Source organism: Scaptodrosophila lebanonensis, unplaced genomic scaffold (genome assembly GCF_003285725.1).
Source record: "Scaptodrosophila lebanonensis strain 11010-0011.00,11010-0021.00 unplaced genomic scaffold, SlebRS2 tig00000085-arrow-pilon, whole genome shotgun sequence".
Taxonomy (NCBI): Eukaryota; Metazoa; Arthropoda; class Insecta; order Diptera; family Drosophilidae; genus Scaptodrosophila; species Scaptodrosophila lebanonensis.
In genome coordinates this window covers 2,533,012-2,550,810 of record NW_022060564.1, presented here as the reverse complement: position 1 = coordinate 2,550,810, position 17,799 = coordinate 2,533,012, and the positions used below count along the sequence as shown (strand labels likewise).

Below are 17,799 nucleotides of genomic sequence, written 5' to 3'. Positions count from 1 at the left end.
GCGTCAAATAAATGTAAATAAAGTTGTGTAAATATAAATACAAATTATTTAGCTCTGCATTGAAAACAGTGTGTGTGGCGCCACCTGTGGGTTCAAACTCCGTCTGCATTCATTAAATATTAGGGAATGGGGATAAAGATCTGTAAAATCAGTCCCAAAAATAGTATATATTTTAAGAAACAATCCAAAAACCAATCCTGAAAACGACTGAGCTGTGATTACATTTATTTCTCACCAATTGTTTCCATCCTTTTTTTATGCATGCAACATACTATATTCCTAGTCAGCATGACCGAATTGTTCCTGAATATTGAAACGTTTTTAAAACGGTTTCTGTATGTACTTATTTGTGATTCAAATTTTGAATAGTTATCCAAAATTTTTTATTATATTTGTCAGCCTTAAAAAGGTAACTAAATAAAAATATGGTATCCAGTTCCGAATTCTAAACATTCCTATAAATTGCATTCCTGCATTAACTCTGCTCTTGCAACATTTGAATAAACAGAAATATTTGATAACGGTTTTTCAACTCACAGTTCGACAGACAAAAGAATACGATTTCAAAAGCGTAGTAAACAATGGGATACATCCTATATTGGAGTACATTTATTTATAAATTGGCAAATGTTCCTATACGTATGTATGTATATAGCGTTTTAATTTCTATTTTACAATGAATTCAAAAATGATTAATAGATAAATATTTATCTCGATTTGATTAATATACTCGTATGCAAAGTTACATGAATATGCCTATTGTTAAGCAGCAAAATGCTTGCTCTTCGATATTCATTATATTGTCAAAGGAATACTTATTCTATAAATATACAAATGTTTACTTTATAGACTAATCATATAACAACAAAATGATAAATTTACATGGTCACAATTCAATTTCAATTCGCACATACATATAAATCGATTCAATGCCTCTTTAATTTTGAAGCAATTATAAGCTTGATATGAAGAAGTATTGATAAACAGAGAACGACATCGACTAACCTAACCTTGTCCTACGTCACAGCAATGTATGTGTAGAAAGCTGTATTATACATGATTAAATTTATTGATCAGCGCTACGCGGATAGCAGACGCACGCCAAATAGTTGTTCCCACGATTGTCCAATGGCGTTCAAGCAGCACTCGGCATTATCCTTTGTGGCAAATTTTAAATGCCACAGTTCGGTTTTGTTTTGCGTCTCATCCAAAAAGTTTATTTTATACTCCGTGTCATCTACGGATTCCACATCCACCAGATTGTTCATCAATTGCGTAAGACAAATCTCAACCTCATCACTGTGGCTTGCGGAAAGCCAATTGCATTTGCTTGCCGAGCCCAAATACAAATGCGAGTCCGTGGTCAGCAGTGCACAAAAGTCAAAGTTCCGCTTCTCCCCCTCACAGGTCCAAACACAGCCATTGAGCAGGGCGCACATAGTAAGCTTTGAATCGGCCGCTTTAGATAGACGCTGCACTACATTTTCGGCCGGCGAGTGCTTCAGTTCGCATTGTGTCGGCAGAGTGGCGTCTGAGAAAAGAAGGATCGAAAACATTGATAATTAGAATCTTATAGCTTCAGTGAGAATAGTTTTAAAATTTATTAAGCTTGATATTAAAAGTGGATAGAACAACAATACAAAAGAAATATATCAGTAATTCAATCTGCAATCGATTTTAGAAAAACGATTTGAAGTGCTTTTTAGATTAAATAAAATTGTAAGAATGTAAGAAAAATATAGTTTAGATATTATGAACCGGGTGAATAGAAAACTTATAGATAGATTGGATATATTTTTGAAATAGTAGGTAGTCTTTGAAAAAGGGCAAAAAAACTATTTATTTCAAGACTTTTCTCATTTTTTTTACGAAATGAATCGTTCTAGACATGTCCGTCTGTCTGTATGAACGCCTGGATTTTGAAGACGGCTGAGTCCACATTTATTAAACTTGGTATGTAAACTTTCCTTATGTTTAGGCAACACGAGTTTTGTTTTCCTTCCTCCCTCCATTATAAAATTACGTCAATAGAATCCACATTACCAAAGCTACACAAACCAAACGTTGCGCAAGTAATTAATATGTTGTCTACTTTTGTTTTAAGTTTAATCCAATTTGGTCAATTCTATGAAAAGTTATTAGCGAAGCAATACTGAAGAAGCTGGTTCGCTAGTGATTTACAGAAAAAAAAAAGCCCCACCTCCCTTTATAAATGAGAGCTCTATTGTAGTGCTTCCTTCTACTCAAGACTAAGTTTTCATCGCTTCATCGGCGGTCATATAAGAGTTATGTATATGGTCGTACATTTTCCAGGTACTTACTTGCAAAGTACAGCAATAAGCTATCCGTACGTATTATGTCCTGCAGCAGCAGTAGAAAGGAGCCCCAATCTCGCAGTGCGAAGGACAAGCCCATTTTCCAAGGCAACACCTGTACGCTTTCCAATCGATCCATTGTCACGCTAATTACCTGACGCAGCCATTTGGTCACATCGTCGTGTGGTGGCGCAAACGCCTCCATTAGATAGCACTTGCAGGTGGACATCACAACTAATCCGTCGCATAGAACTTGTGTTTGCTCATTATAGATGCGACCACGCGCCAGCCACTTGAAATGCTCGCCATTCTCCTCGAATTTGGACTGATAGAAATAAAGCTTGAGCCGATGATCGATGTCGTTGAAGTTCGTGTAGTTGAATTTGTACGGCTGACTTAGATTGGTGACTGGCGCCGCTTCGGCCTCAATGAGCTTCTTAGAACTGGACATGAGCAGATTAGTGGACTGGAATAGAGCTGTAAAGTATATGTTAGACAAGCTTTAAGAAAGTAATACCAAGAAGGTATATTTTTAAACTAAATTAACGAAGAATTTAGGACTTTGAAGATTTAATAACTCTCTTAAGCTGCACTTAAACTATCTATAAAATACTGAACCCCATTTTTTCCCCTTTTTTAAATTTCTTGAGTGTTATACGCAGCATTGAATCGTGAGGATAGGCCAGCATCCTCTTTCTTTCTAAACTCAATTAAAATTGTAAGCTCATTTAAAGACTAGAAGAATTTAGGACTTTCAAAAACTAAAAACTCTCTAAAGCTGCACTTAAACTATCTATAAAATACTGAACCCCATTTTTTCCCTTTTTAAATTTCTTGTGTGTTATACGCACCACCGAATCGTGAGGATAGGCCAGCATCCTCTTTCTTTGCACTGCCATTGGCATTAGATCCCGAGAGCTCCGGATTGTTGTTGTTGTTGTTATTAATGGGTTCACTGAGCAGCATATTCTGCAGCACGATGTCATCGCCAGTGGGCTGAGCTTGTTGTTTTTGCTGCGGCTGCTTCTCCTTGGTAGCCTGTTGGTCATAAGCCGTACATATGCTATCCGTAACGGAGCCCGAGGAGCTGCTCTCTGTTAGCTGTACATGAGCCAGCGATTTAACTTTAGGCGTCGCCTCCTGGTTACTTGTAAACGCCACAGCCGCTGCCTGCTCAGCCAGCATGGCACCGAATTCCCTATCGATGAAGCTTTGTGTATTGGTCCCGACATCGTCTATGGTTTGCAAATGGGGAATTTGTGATATACGTCGCTCCTCGGAGGTCTTGCGACTAGAGGTTTGCGCACAATTGGGATCCAGGACCTCTATGCTCGACTGGCTCGGATTGGATATGATGTCCACATCGCTCTCGTTCGCGCGAAACTCCAAATCACGTTCAGTATTCGAGCTGCCCACCACCGATTGATTTGAATCGAACGAGCATTGCGAATTCGTGATTTTCGAACAAGAACTGCTCTCGTTCAGCGAGTTCGCGGAGCCTGTTGGAGGAGATCAGAAGTCGATTAGATCGTGCTTAGATCGTGTTCGGAGCTTTGGCTAATGGAAGCAGCATTGCTCAAAGTCTATTTCTTTACCATAAATTAGTTTTTTTTATACATCAGAGTGACCATTTTAAACAAATGTTTTATGTATTTTAGAATGATTATTCAGTAATTGTTATTCAACCAACTCATCAAATCTTAGCATTTCTTTAAGCATAGAAATTCCAGCTGAAAACGTTTTCAGACTATTCTTTAAAAGGACAATTATTTTGGGGTGTCTATTTATAGGTCACCCTGATTTCCATGCCAAATGCTGCTTCACATTACAATTAAAGCAAAAACAATGCATAAATATTTAAAATAAAAAAATCATTTGCAAAACTTTTTTTTAGTATAATATAAAAAAAATTAAAAAATTGGCATATTAACTTTTTGTGGTTTGCGTCAAAGTCCTACGCTTGGGTGTGTTATTAGCAGTAAGCCTGGTTGTAGTCACTATAATATTGTACATATTTATATATATATATATATTTGTTTTTTTTAATTAAAACCGCGAACACAATATGGTACATTATTCGATTTCATTTTTTGTTTTTGACGTTGGTTTGAGCAAAAGGTAAAAATAAATAAATACAAAAGTTAGATTCGTTTGGCGGTTGATTTTGTTTGTGTGATTGATTGATTGATTGCATGCAAGGTGAGAGAGAAAAAGAAAAAAGAAATAAATTAAAAAATTATTGCATATGTAAGGGAAAAACAAACATACAAAGAATAACCAAAAATGTTTACATAAACAGTTCCAAACAATAAACTCCATAAACCAAAAAAGGGCCGCACACAAAAATTCAATACTTTCAATAAATTGCAAATGCAGCATTAATTAATTTTGTCACGTTTTCAAAAACCAAATGGAATGTTAAGAACTACAACAAAGAAATTTGGAAAAGTACAGCAATTTTGTCAACTGTTTAGTGCATCAACTATTGGGAAGTTGGCCAAAAACAAACTTGCCAATGCTATTGTTCTCCTCGTTGCGTTGCACCACCAGTGGCGTACCAACTGGCGACTCCTCGACGATCAGGGCGGGCGAGAGATTGGGCGATGGCTGCCATTGCGCCGCAGCCACAGAGCTATTCTTACCGCTGGGCTTGTCCAACGAACTGGATTCGTCCTGCACCTCGGCTATGAAAGTGCTGCCACAGTCCGGACAGCGTGGTGCTGCAACAAAGGTTTTGGTTTTATGTTGGAGTCGATTGTCTTGGGATCTCTCGTATCTTACCTTCTGCGCGGTATTGATTTTGTTTGTTCTCACGCATGAACTTACTGTTACAGCTAACGCAGCGATAGATGACGATGTTCATGGCGCTGAGATCACGCTGGGAAAGAATGTCTCGCAGCTTCTTCTCCACCTCCTAAAAATATAAAACAATTGAAAAGTATTGTTGGTAAATATTTTTCAAGCCAAGAACAGCACTATAAAGCAGATGTCTCTTTAGCAGAATTCAAATAAAAAGTATTACTCTAAAGCTAAGAAAATACTATACTTTTGTTTAAAAATCTTCGTAAATGTTGATGATATTAAGATTAAACAATCTATCGGACATCTATCGACAATAATGCTAAATATTATTGAAGCGAAACTATTCACTTCAGAAACTCATATATGTATGATAGCGTCTTACCTGACATAGGGAATTCTCTATGCAATAGATACGCTCCTTTTTATCCTTTCTGATCGTATCAAAGTTGATGCGCAGCATATTCGACTTGATGCGCTCGCAGGACTCCAAAATACTAAGACTCCATTTCGCTTTGGTGCTGTAATAATGAATATTTCTTATGACGAAGGTAAAGTAGAGTGTTTAGCAGCACTAACCGATCGGAAAGCGCGTCCTTTTCGCGCAAAAAGTTAGATGATATGGTCAGGAATAAGGGCTCGGCGGGCTTGGCTTCACTGTGCACAATATAGGTCTCTTCATCGGGCTCGGCTTCGGACACTATAAGTAGCCACAATAACTTGAAGAAATATATATATTGGATTACAATTTAATAGCATTTACCATCGGATTCATCTTGTGCCAAAGCGTTTGTGTTCCGTTCATAGATGTTATGTAAAGGATCATGCTCGTGGGCTTGTTCTTCTTTTATAGTCAATTGTTCCTCGGTTGCTGCTGTGCTGTTCTGGGCTAGACTTTCATAATGGGTATCCATGCTCGTATTGCAACTTTCGTAGGTCGTTTCCTCAGCCGCATTGCTGCTTACATTTGTTGAATTAGTCTCATTTGTTATTTTGATGGGCGTTAAGGTGGCGTCTATAGGGGCACTTAAAACGCTCTCATTAGTGGGCGTTGAGGTCATATTCTGGGGCTCCACTTCTTCGGACGTGTTTGCTGGTGCAAATTCGCTGAGAAAATCGTTGAGCAATTGCCGCGATTTCAGACGCTCCTCTTCGCTATAGAACGAAGCATTAAGATCAGGCGTCTGATCTTCACTCTTTGAATGCAGCTTTTCGATCTGTTTCTTTGTTTCCAGAGCTGCTGCAGTTTCTATAGGAGTGCCATCATGCTCCTCAATATCCACAGTTCTTTCTTTTTTGAGGCGTCGTTTGCTAACTCTTGTTCCCTCTTGCCCTGACCCCTGTTCCGTACCCGAAGAGGAATCAAGTTGGTTGACCGTTCGACGTGAATCGACGCTAGATGCGGGTGTATTTGCTGATGTGGGTGTACCCGATACCGAAATTGGAAGTGAACGATCGTGTGTCGAGTGGCGAATCGCCATATACGACAATCGCTGACTGCCCGTCAAGGCTTTCTCAGCCTTTGAGAGTGGTTCCAAGTCGAGCAAGAACTTCAGGGTCACCGCATCCTTATGCAAATACTGCGCCGTGGCTAGACGATGCTTTGGATGACAGTGCAAAGGATTGCCGTAGAGCTTCAGAACTTGTAAATTTTGTATGGCACTCAATGGCAACAACTGCGAATGATCCAGCAAACAGTTGTCCGACAAATCCAATTCCCACAGCGAATTCATTTTCGTCAAAACTAACAGATCCTCCACATAGTTATTGCTGATGTTTAGCTGCTCCAAACGTTTGCAGGCCTCCATATGAAACTGCGGAATAGTGGTCAGACAATTGTAGCTCAGATCCAGGGTTTTTAGATGTGGCAGCCACTTAATAGCGGTCGCACTGTGCAGCTTGTTGTGTCGCAGGCTGAGATGCTGCAAATTCTGTGCAAATTCCAGTGAGGTATCAACGGTTTGTAAATTATTGAAACTAAAATCGGCCGTTCTCAGTTCGTTCCAGACGAAACCATTCGAATTATCGCCACCACAATGCGTAATAATATCCTCAACACTGCGCAAACTCTTCACACAAATCAAATGCTGAAGTTGTGAACGCAACGCTTTAATCCCAACCAACTGCATAATGTTGATCTTCTGCACCTCCAGTCGCTTAAGAGCCCGGAATTTTGTAATATCAATCGCTCCAGTAAAGCACTGCTCGCTGGGATAATAGACGATGCGCAACAATGTGGTCTTCTGCACAAAATCGTGCAGCAGCTGCAGATCCGGAAAGACATGGGATGTGGCATTGATGGACTTGACTACCTGAAATGTTTGCTGGTTGGTGCCAATGTCTGTGTCCGCTATTAGCGTAAATGAGTCGTTAAGCGCGCGCACCAGCGACCCTAAAGCGAGAGTAAAACATGAAAGGCAATTAGTAGAAAGATTAAACAATTTAATGGAATTTAAGAAGAGGATTTTAATTGAGATTCATGAACCCTGAACATAAAATAATAATAAACATCTAATAACTTATTTATATTTCATTTATTTGAGATTTATTAGAGTTAGGCACAAACGTGCAACTAGTTTTTGGGAAGATGTGCTTGAAAATTATAGACAAACGGTTCGTTTCTATTCCAGCCCTTGGGAGATTCTCTAAGTCACATTTTCATTAAAGAATCTTTTAAGTTATTGAGTACTAGAAAAGTAACAATAACAATCATTAAAATAACGAACAGAATAATTAAATAATGTAAAAGAATGTATAAGACGGCCAAAAATCGGACTGGTTACGTACTCGTATGTACATAGCTATGTATATTTATCTGTGGGGAAATCTAATTGTAGTGTCTGTAGGAACTATGCATACGTGTGCATACATGTGTAAGTGTGTGTGTGTGTTATCAATCTGTGACAGAAATAGCAACAGTAGCACCCGTAGCTGAGCTGATTAGAAAGCTTTAAATCTGTATTACTGAACTGCACTCCGTTTCATATCAGGCTCAGGTTGAAATATGAGTCAGGCGTAACCCGCATGCCTCGCTTTTGCGCGCTATTTTTGGCTACCTTATAATACTTACATACATACTATATATGTGGTATGTAAGTACGTATGAACTTGTATATATGGAATAATAATAATAAAATATGCGACACAACCTACCTGATAACGTCAGAGAAAATTCAGAGCTTAGAATTTTATCACCATTCTTGCGCAGTAAATTGGCCAATTCTGTAATTTTTTGTGGATCCATGTTGAAGCAGGTATTGTTGCTAAAATATATTAAATAGAAAACAGGTGAACCATAAAATAACAAATAGAACAGCTGCTATATTTGCAAATACTGCGCTATTGTTTTGTGCCTGCTGAATGTGTATGTGGCTGTGTGTGTGTGTGTGTGTGTGTGTGTGTGGGTGCGGCGGGTTGTGGCAACGGAGGATGTCCCATTTGTGATTGCTTTCTGGCATTTGTCACCGCCTTGAAATATGAATACATATGCGTACATATTTGTATGCCAAAAGGCAAATACACAACAACAATTTCGAGTAAATTACCGTTTTCAAAATTATTCGCACAGCAAGTTACAACAACAAAGACACATTACAGCTACATATGTAAAATTGCAGCGCTCAACAACAACAATAACAACAGCAGCAAATATGAACTTACTTTTCAAGATTTGAGCTCCGATTATCTGCTACATATTAATTGGGCTTTTTATCTATACCACTATGCACTCTAACAGCAATTAATAGCACTTTTATGGCTGTGCATACGATTTTATAGTTTGATTGCTTTGCTGTTCATTTGTTATGCAGTTCTTCTTGCCAAACGGCCAGTAACAGTCGAGCGTGGTGAATGACATTATTTATATTGTGAATGGCAGTTGCCACCGCAGTGCTGCCAATCAGTGCAAGGAAACAGCTGTTTACAGTTATATTTTCGACTGCTTGTACTCCATTTTTTCGCCTTAACATTGAAATACAATCGTATACGATTTTTTAACGTTTCAGTTTAATAGTTCTGAGTTTGGTTTTTTATTTGTTTTAAATAACATGTTTTCAATTTCATTTAACCAAATCTATGCTTTTCAAACTGTGCGCGTAATATGTTAGAAATAAAAATCCAACGTAAAATCAAAATAGGCGTTTTGCCTATTTGAAAGTAAATTTGTTTTCAAGGTTTTTTATTCAATTAGTTTGGTTTTCACCTTATGTTGAAATTTCGAAAGCGCTGATATATATAAATGAATATACATTTCAAGGCATAAGGAATCTGCGAGTTACAAGGCGATCCTGTAATCAGATTACAGGCAAGCAGTCTTAATGCGCTTGGACGCACCCATTTATCTGATCCTCGATCATGTCCTGTTTGACAAAGCTGTATGAACAAAACTTTAATTAAAAACAGGGATCAATTTTTTAAAATTTATTTAACACTCTTTTATTTTACATTTAGTATAATGCTACAAATCTCATTATATGTTTCACTAAGATCTGCTAGCGCTCGATAAATCCACATCAGTACGATTGATTTCATTTGCCACTTGAATTGTTCTTCCCATGCTCTCTCTGTTGGTTGCATTTTGTAGTAATACTTACTTTTAATTACAATATATATTCGATTTTAGGTACATGCGCACAATTTGCTAATTTGTTCTAAACTATTCAGTTAAAAACCAAAACTAATAAGCAGACTTTCTTTGGGTCACTTGAGTTGTAAAGTAAATAATTAAAATTGTTCATTGTGTTTGTTGTTGGTTTCGCGGATATGCGTTTGTTAGGTAGTATGTATTTGTTTAAACTAAATGGACAACCTATACATGTTCAATAATTGTAGTTTTTGTTGCATTGTAAAATTAGGCAATCACAAACATTGTTGACTGGCGGTTAACGTTGATCCACTTTTTGTTTTTTTTTTTTTTTTTTTTTGTGCTGAAAAATATATTCACTCTGGTGCATAGAAATATTTAAAAACTCGTGTTTTTGTTTACAATTTACAAAGTTTGCCTGCGAAATAGAAAGTATATTACATTAGAGCGGCAAATTGAATTGGGATTCAGAATTGATAACACGAATATCGTTTAAATCTGAGCGGACGTGCAAAATCAAACGTTGTGCAATAAAAACATAAATGAATTGTAATATCTTTGAATTTAGGATACGTACTGCTGTCTGCCAATTGTTTTTCTGCCAAATAATACTTGTACATAATTCGTTTTTCAACAATACTCTTGTCGTATGGATCGATATTGAGAGACACTTGTTGTTGGATGGTATGTACAAAAAATGTTATATGTATATATTTTTATTTTGTTTTAACTTTAACAAATCCGATTAATAATCAACAAATACTTGACACTTTATGCTTGCTTCTATTAACAATTTTGGCTTTACAAAATTATTGAGTATACATTTAAACAGAATAATGGATAAACAATTGTAAATGCATGTTGAAGTTTCGCGCACAGGGGTGCTTGCTGACGAGTTGATTGAAGACTTGATTGATTGGTAGATTGATTGATTGATTGACTATTTAGGTAGTATGTGGTTTTCTTGATGCGTGCGTACGTGCGTGGATGCGTGAGTGTGTTGGGCTGACTTATTTAGTATTTACAATCGCACTAGGCTAGGCTTTATTAATGCTGGTTTGTTTATTTGTTTTGTTTGATATTTTTGGGATTTAACACAGTTTAGAGTTTTGGCGACGGCATGATGGACGTTTCCCTATGAGAGAAATCAAAAAAATATAAAAAAAGAGAAGAAAACAATATTTTCGATGAAACACAAAATTATGTTAATTAATAATGTATATGTATGTATGTGTGTAAGGAGTTGTTTTATGCAGACATGAGACTTAAATGGAAATGCAATGACAATTGAAATATGAAAATACAAACTTTGGAAACTTCATTTCATTTTTCAATGAAAATGCTGCGTAAAAACCTTAAGTAATAGCCTTTAAAATGTAATTTTCTATGCAAACACGTGGTTAACAACAATTATTGTATTGAAAATTTCATTTTGGCATATTTTTTAAGGTCTGCACACAGCCTTGAAGTTAATTTTTATAAGAAAATATACAACAATAGTTTTGTTTTGACATTCTTTTGTTTTACTCAATTTAGAATTTATTGATTGGTTTTTTGTTCAGCATTTGTTTTATAAAAATAGGCTTAATTTAGTAGCGGAAATAATAAAATTAAGATAGTTATCAACGTGTTAAAATAATAATGTAACAAAATCATGCCAAGAGTTTCAAATAAAATTCAGGTTGCAGGTCTAAATTAAAATTAAAGAGGGCGAAAAATAAAAGGAAATACAATACAAAAAAATAATATATTTTGAGTATAAACATAGCAATATAAGTACACAAGAAAATAATCAGCTATAGAACCAACTCATTAGGTGCAACATAGAAAGCTTTAGAGAGCAGTGCTATATGGAGGCAACGGAGACGAGTACAAGGAATTAATTTTTGGGAAGTGCAATTGATTTAAACGAACTCAAAACACTTACATATGCTCAGGATGATTGCGTATGCAATCGATTAAGTCCTTAGGCTTCAGTTGGTTTGTGCATATTTTGTGTATGGCGGTGAAGAGGGGGAATCTGTAAGAGAAAAGGTATTTACATGAAAATCATATCAGATATGTCTATAGAAGGCGTACTTATCCTCCAGACCCTTGTTCTTCAGCATGTAGTTGACTTCCTCAGCTGTGGGCGGTCCTTGCAACTTCTGGCCATTGAGCATTTCCTTCTCCAATTCCTCAATCGTTTTACCCGAGGTAACAAAGGCCTCAGACACCCTGCGATTGCGACCGCCTAAAACAAATTTAACAAATAATATTACAGATTTTACAACAGACAAAAGCTTAAGAACTATGTATTATTGTTGAACATTAGTGATTTGAATATATATATATATATATATATCCACTTATTTGTAAAGGTTCTTCAGCTTACAGTTTTAATTAAATTTAAATAATATTTCAGGTTTGTTTGGAAAATAAACTAAATTCTAAGCTTCGAATATTTAATGATATTTCAAGTCCCTCAAATGTCTTATATTCTTTGCTAATGTGTAATGGAATTCAAGGCACATTCTTTTAAATAGAGATTCATTTAAAAACTGTCCTTAATCTGTAAAAACCCCAAGCAATTCCCGTTGTAATAATTATTGAGACAAACCATAACACGTCGTAATCAAATCCGCTACACCGCAACTCTCGAAGAATGTGGAGAGCTTGCTGCCAGGGTAGAAGACATCGACAAAGCGTATCATTTCCATGAGTCCCAGACGTATAACCGCCGCCTTAGTGTTGTCGCCCAACTTAAGGCCATCCACAAAGCCCGCACCGCAGGCGACAATATTCTTGAGGGCGCCGCACACCTCGACGGCATCAGCATCCCCGACAACCACAACGCGGAAATGATTCGCTTGGAAGAGATCACGCAAAATCTTGCCATATTTCTTATCGTTACAGCCGATTGTTGTCTCACAGAAATTTCCCTCAGCCACTTCATTGGCCAGATTGGCGCCCATTAGCACAGCGCATGGTATCTACAACAACAACAACAAAAAACATCAGTATTTGGTTCTAGTATATACATATATATAACAATATCCATGAATTGGTCGCCTTACCTTTAAATGGCGCGTAATAATGTGAGAAATTAGATCAATGCCGCCACCTTCGGCCTTATCGAAGCCCTTGATTAGTGATATGGCAATGGCATTGGGCTTTATTTTGCCCAACAATTGTTTGCAGAAATTCGGTATAAACTGATGTGGCACCACAAAGATCAGTATATCGGCGTTCTTGGCAGCCTCAACAAGATCAGGCACGGCAACCTAGAAAGAAAATAGCGACCGATGAGAAGATATGTCTAAGTACTATATAAACAAACAATAAAAGTTAATTGCTGCCGCTGTTTTTGGTGAACTTTGATATCAAAGCTTTAGTGATAACATTTGAATGACAAAAAGTAAATAAGGGACGTTCAAGGTTGAATGAAAAAAAACTAGAGAATATTAATTTTATAAAGTGTGCTAGTTGTTGCTGCTAAAATGAATTATGTGTTCAATTTCAATATCACTAATTTGTGATAAGGCAAGTTAATATACTCGTAGCTATGCATTTTGCGAATACAGTGTAGTTTGTAGAACTCTTTACTACAAGTTTATTCTAAAAGTCTGTTAAATGTATGTGTATAATAATACTTTTAATTAATACTGTACGAGAGATCTTTAATATATGTACGATTATAAACAATTACATTAAACTATTGAAATATTTGTTAATATTTATTTATTATTATTTAAAAATGCTTCAACAATATCATCCATGACCCTCTTATTAGTAGCAGGGCAACATATTATATTGAAGCTATACTTACGAGTATGTGGTAAAAGATTTTTTTTATGAGCTTTTATTACAATAGACTTTAAGTATATTTATTTGTTTGCAAAATGGACATGTCAAAGATAAAGCGGTCTTACAGTCCCTAGTTTGTAGAATTGAAAGTTCCTAGCTCCCCATTCTTAATGGTCTGAAGCTGCCTGCCAGATCGAAGCCGCAAAACCTAGACCCTATTATAAGACGTAGCTAGTTCTGATGTTTGCTCAGATCTTAAACCGGTTCGGCTAAGCGGTAATTCAGACTAAACAAATCAAACTAATGGCACCCTATACCGACTTTTGTAACTCTCATTATCTGGTACAATTATTAAAATATATGCTATACTACACATAAATATATTTACTTATAGACTTCCAAACCGGTTCAAATGAAATGTATTGTATGTATTTACCAATAATTGATAACAGCGTGTTACAGAATCTTTATGCTAGCTTCATTTTAAAATACAGGAAACTGAAATTTGTTGAGTTTTGGAGGCTTGTCAGTTAAGTAACCTGTTTGTCGTATTTTGGCTACTTTTTCAAAACTTGTTGGTAAGTTGTCGCACATACTGGGATAGAAATTTGAAATTCATTTGTTGTTTTAATGCTTTGGGTTCAACGTTTAAAGCGAAATGAAATCGAAAGTATTGCCAAAACTGTGTGGGCTCTTAATCGCTTGTTAGCCTTTTCGACTGCTTTCAGTTCATTGTCTGCAAATTTTATGCATTTTTGACATTGTCCATGCTTTTGTTTTTATTAATTTAACAAAATAACACTGTTGTTTGTGTTTTTTCTGCTGTGCTTGGCCATTAATTGTGTGAGATATTTAGCTGTTGTTGCTTTCCGTGGCTATTGAACACTCGCCAAAAATATATGCATAATCGCATTTATGCGGCGTGGTCCAAATATATACACAAGTCACATAAACAAATGTGTATATGTGTCTATATTATTAAAGAAATATATATGTATATGTACATATAGCTTCAAATAAAAAACAAAGCGAAAAAGTTTGTTTTATCAGTTCATGCTGCCAGCGACTGACTGTTGCTAGTTGTCTAGACTACACTAAAAAAAACTTTCCATCTGATTGGAAAATTTTGAAAATGTTTGATTAGAACAGTGGTTGCTTAATATAGAAAAAAATATTGTCTGGATTTTAAAATGATCACTTTAGTGTAGCGTGTTTTTATTTTAATACCTCGCACGATTTTTTTGAGTGTAAACATAGTGTTTTTCCACGGGGAAACTGACAATACCGAGCATGCGAGAAGCTTACAACAATAATATTTACACAAATGGCAAATACGAAAGTCCACATGGACTTTATCAGTTCATGCTGCCAGCGACTGACTGTTGCTAGTTGTCTAGACTACACTAAAAAAAAACTTTCCATCTGATTGGAAAATTTTGAAAATGTTTGATTAGAACAGTGGTTGCTTAATATAGAAAAAAATATTGTCTGGATTTTAAAATGATCACTTAAGTGTAGCGTGTTTTTATTTTAATACCTCGCACGATTTTTTTGAGTGTAAACATAGTGTTTTTCCACGGGGAAACTGACAATACCGAGCATGCGAGAAGCTTACAACAATAATATTTACACAAATGGCAAATACGAAAGTCCACATGGACTTTATCAAATGCTGTAATCAAAGGGGTAAACAGAGGCAATCGAGCTTGTAGAACATGAACGGCAACAAGACGGCTTATCTATAATCAACGACATGAGCAAACAATATTCCTAAATAGGCTTTTGAACTATGGCCAACAAACAGGTGTGGGTGTGCACGCTTATCAGGGCGTTGTGTAAATGATTACTTCACAGACATTGACGACAAACATCAGGCTACCGCATGCTGTTAAATAAATAAATAAATAGGAGGCACGCACATATGTTCAACGGCTAGCATGTTGCGATAATGAATATGATACTTGAAGAAACCATTTAGAAATTAATGAATGCGATTTCATATTGTTCACGATTTAAATACGTGGTTAATAATAGATTGATGCCATTTTTGGAATGCTTTTTGGCTTTTTTAATTGTAGAACGAGGTTTACTTGAAAATATTTACAAACTTGAGGTGTACTTGAAAATATTTACAAACTTTCGATTTACAACTACAACAACTACAACTAAGAATATTATAAAAAAATATTGTAAATAAAAAAAGTTTAGTCTTTTAAAATATGAGAAAGTAATACCATTGTCTACTTTTGAATGTTTTTTTTTTTGCTTTTTTTTTGCTCGATTAGGGATAAATTGTATTAAGCAATAGATTTGGCTTGAAGCCCGCACAAGCGCCTGCATGAACGGCTTTCTGATTGTGCTTTACGTGCCAGAAAACTAGATCACGCCCCCATCCCTAATACTAACTACACAGTACTTGTACTTATTGGATCGCAGGTGTTGAGAAAAGCAATTGCCGTTGTAAATTTTATTCGAAGAGCAGGTGTTGCAATACAGAGAGGCAGAGTGTTAAAAACAGAGAGAGCGATTTGTGTGCGTGTGTGTGTGTGTGTGGTGTGGGCGGGTGCATTGAAAGCCGTCCTTGACCTACGCCAAAATAAATAACCACTGTTGTTGGCAAAAAGCACAAGCAAGCTCTGCCCTACACTACTACCAGCTGCACGGCTGGCTATTAGTTGAAAAGTACGTCAGCAGCATTGAAGGTGAAACTAAAACGGTTGCCTTTTATTCTTGGCGGCTATGCCTTTGGCCATGAGAAAACAAATGCAAGAGACCTCCCCCAAGAGCATGTTGCAATGGAAAAGAGAGCGAGGGAGAGAGCGCTTGCATGCTGTATAAAAATAGCATAAGAAAAATTGCATTTCACATCGCTCAGTGTCATTAACGTCACACACAGAGCTAGCTGATTAGATAATTTTTGTTTTCAATCGCTTTCAAGATCATGGTGCGTCTTTTATGTAAGTCGTGCGCTAAATTTGCAACTTTTCAAGTGCAAACTCATAAACAAAATTGCATAAGGGGCGATAGCAACACTAACATTAAAAAAACATTGTTGCTTATTATGCGATTGTTTTTCATTTTGCTTTTGAAAATAACTTAGAATGCGGAAAAACCAGTTTAGAACGGCTACACGCCACCCACTCCCACTTCCACTTAACACATCGCATTTTGTTACTTACCACATTTGGCGGCAGTTTGTGTCCCTTTAAATATTTGACGTTCTCGTGCGTTTCATTGATAATTTCCGTCAGTTTTTTGCCTTCAATCAACTCCTCATACACGAACATCGTTACACGCTCCTCAAATTCGGGCAGCGCGGCCGCATTGGCGCCCACAATTTTCGCTATGGCCGAACCCCTGAGCAAGGTTAAATAGAAAGGGAAAAAAGTGCAATATGCAATTATATAAGTTTGATTGAATGATGATGCATACTGATACTGCATTATTATTATTATTTTTTTTTTTTTCACTTACCAATTGCCGGAACCCACAATGCATACATTGACTTTATCTGCCATGGTGTTGCTGTTGTTGTTGCTTTCTTGTTATTATTGTATTGAAGTTTTCTTATAAGCCTTTATCACTACCGTCTATGCCTATGTATGTGTGTGTTGCGTCGTGGAATTTGTGACTTGTTGTTGATAAACACTGTTAATAATTTTTTAATACGAACGAACTGACACGTTTGAAGCCACGGCAACTACTGAGTCTCCCATCCACAAAGCGTGCACATTTAATATTAGCTAGTACTAGTATGAGAGAGCAGCGTTAATTCCCTTTGCGCGTGTATTAGTGCGTGTACGAGTATGCTTAATGTTGTTGCTGTTGTATTTTGTAAACAGCGTATTATGAATGGCCGGCACTATTAAAGGTAACTGACACAGATTATAAATCCACCTATTGATATTGTTAATATGCACTTTTCTATCTGAATTTGTTAGATTTTAAATAGCACACACATTGGACATTTGCTGAACATCTGTTTGGTTTGAGCACTATTTGGTCTATTCTGAACTGGTTCGCGGTCTGAGTGCAGTGTTGGAAGTTTAGTGATGGCAAATGGAATTTATGCTAATTGCGCGAGCGCGCGTAATTTGAATTTCCTTTGTTTCTATCTGAAAAGTTTAAAATTCGATATAAATAATGCTGACACTATATTTGTTTATTAAAAACACAACTGTGGATCCTAAAAATATAAAATATATACGTACAGTATAAATTGTGTAACAAATTGTGTTATCTAATCGTTAAAAACTGTAACTAAATACAATTTGTGCAGCAATTTTGGCCAATTTGTTTCCGTTATGAGCTATAAAT

The 17,799-nt window shown here is 36.4% G+C and overlaps 2 protein-coding genes across 4 annotated transcripts; both read right to left on the bottom strand.

Moving 5' to 3' along the window:
* Positions 1–561: 561 nt before the first annotated feature.
* On the bottom strand, positions 562–8,923 carry LOC115626279 (serine/threonine-protein kinase 11-interacting protein). Its single transcript, XM_030521601.1, has 11 exons — positions 8,775–8,923; positions 8,268–8,377; positions 5,878–7,506; positions 5,694–5,814; positions 5,500–5,635; positions 5,097–5,229; positions 4,829–5,035; positions 4,247–4,312; positions 3,167–3,814; positions 2,322–2,792; positions 562–1,531 (listed from the first exon to the last, which is right to left on the bottom strand). The coding sequence occupies exons 2-11, from the start codon at positions 8,356–8,358 to the stop codon at positions 1,080–1,082; spliced, it is 3,954 nt and encodes a 1,317-aa protein (XP_030377461.1). The 5' UTR covers positions 8,359–8,377; positions 8,775–8,923; the 3' UTR covers positions 562–1,079.
* Positions 8,924–9,876: 953 nt separating this feature from the next.
* On the bottom strand, positions 9,877–17,187 carry LOC115626281 (glycerol-3-phosphate dehydrogenase [NAD(+)], cytoplasmic). Of its 3 annotated transcripts, none has more exons than XM_030521606.1 (7): positions 16,957–17,187; positions 16,662–16,839; positions 12,753–12,959; positions 12,296–12,668; positions 11,776–11,929; positions 11,624–11,716; positions 9,877–10,114 (listed from the first exon to the last, which is right to left on the bottom strand). In XM_030521606.1, the coding sequence occupies exons 1-7, from the start codon at positions 16,998–17,000 to the stop codon at positions 10,102–10,104; spliced, it is 1,062 nt and encodes a 353-aa protein (XP_030377466.1). In that variant the 5' UTR covers positions 17,001–17,187; the 3' UTR covers positions 9,877–10,101. The 3 variants fall into 3 exon arrangements, with proteins under 3 accessions (XP_030377466.1, XP_030377464.1, XP_030377465.1); XM_030521604.1 differs by lacking the exon at positions 9,877–10,114 and adding an exon at positions 10,460–10,831; XM_030521605.1 differs by lacking the exon at positions 9,877–10,114 and adding an exon at positions 11,425–11,542 and having other exon boundaries at positions 16,957–17,186.
* Positions 17,188–17,799: the final 612 nt, after the last annotated feature.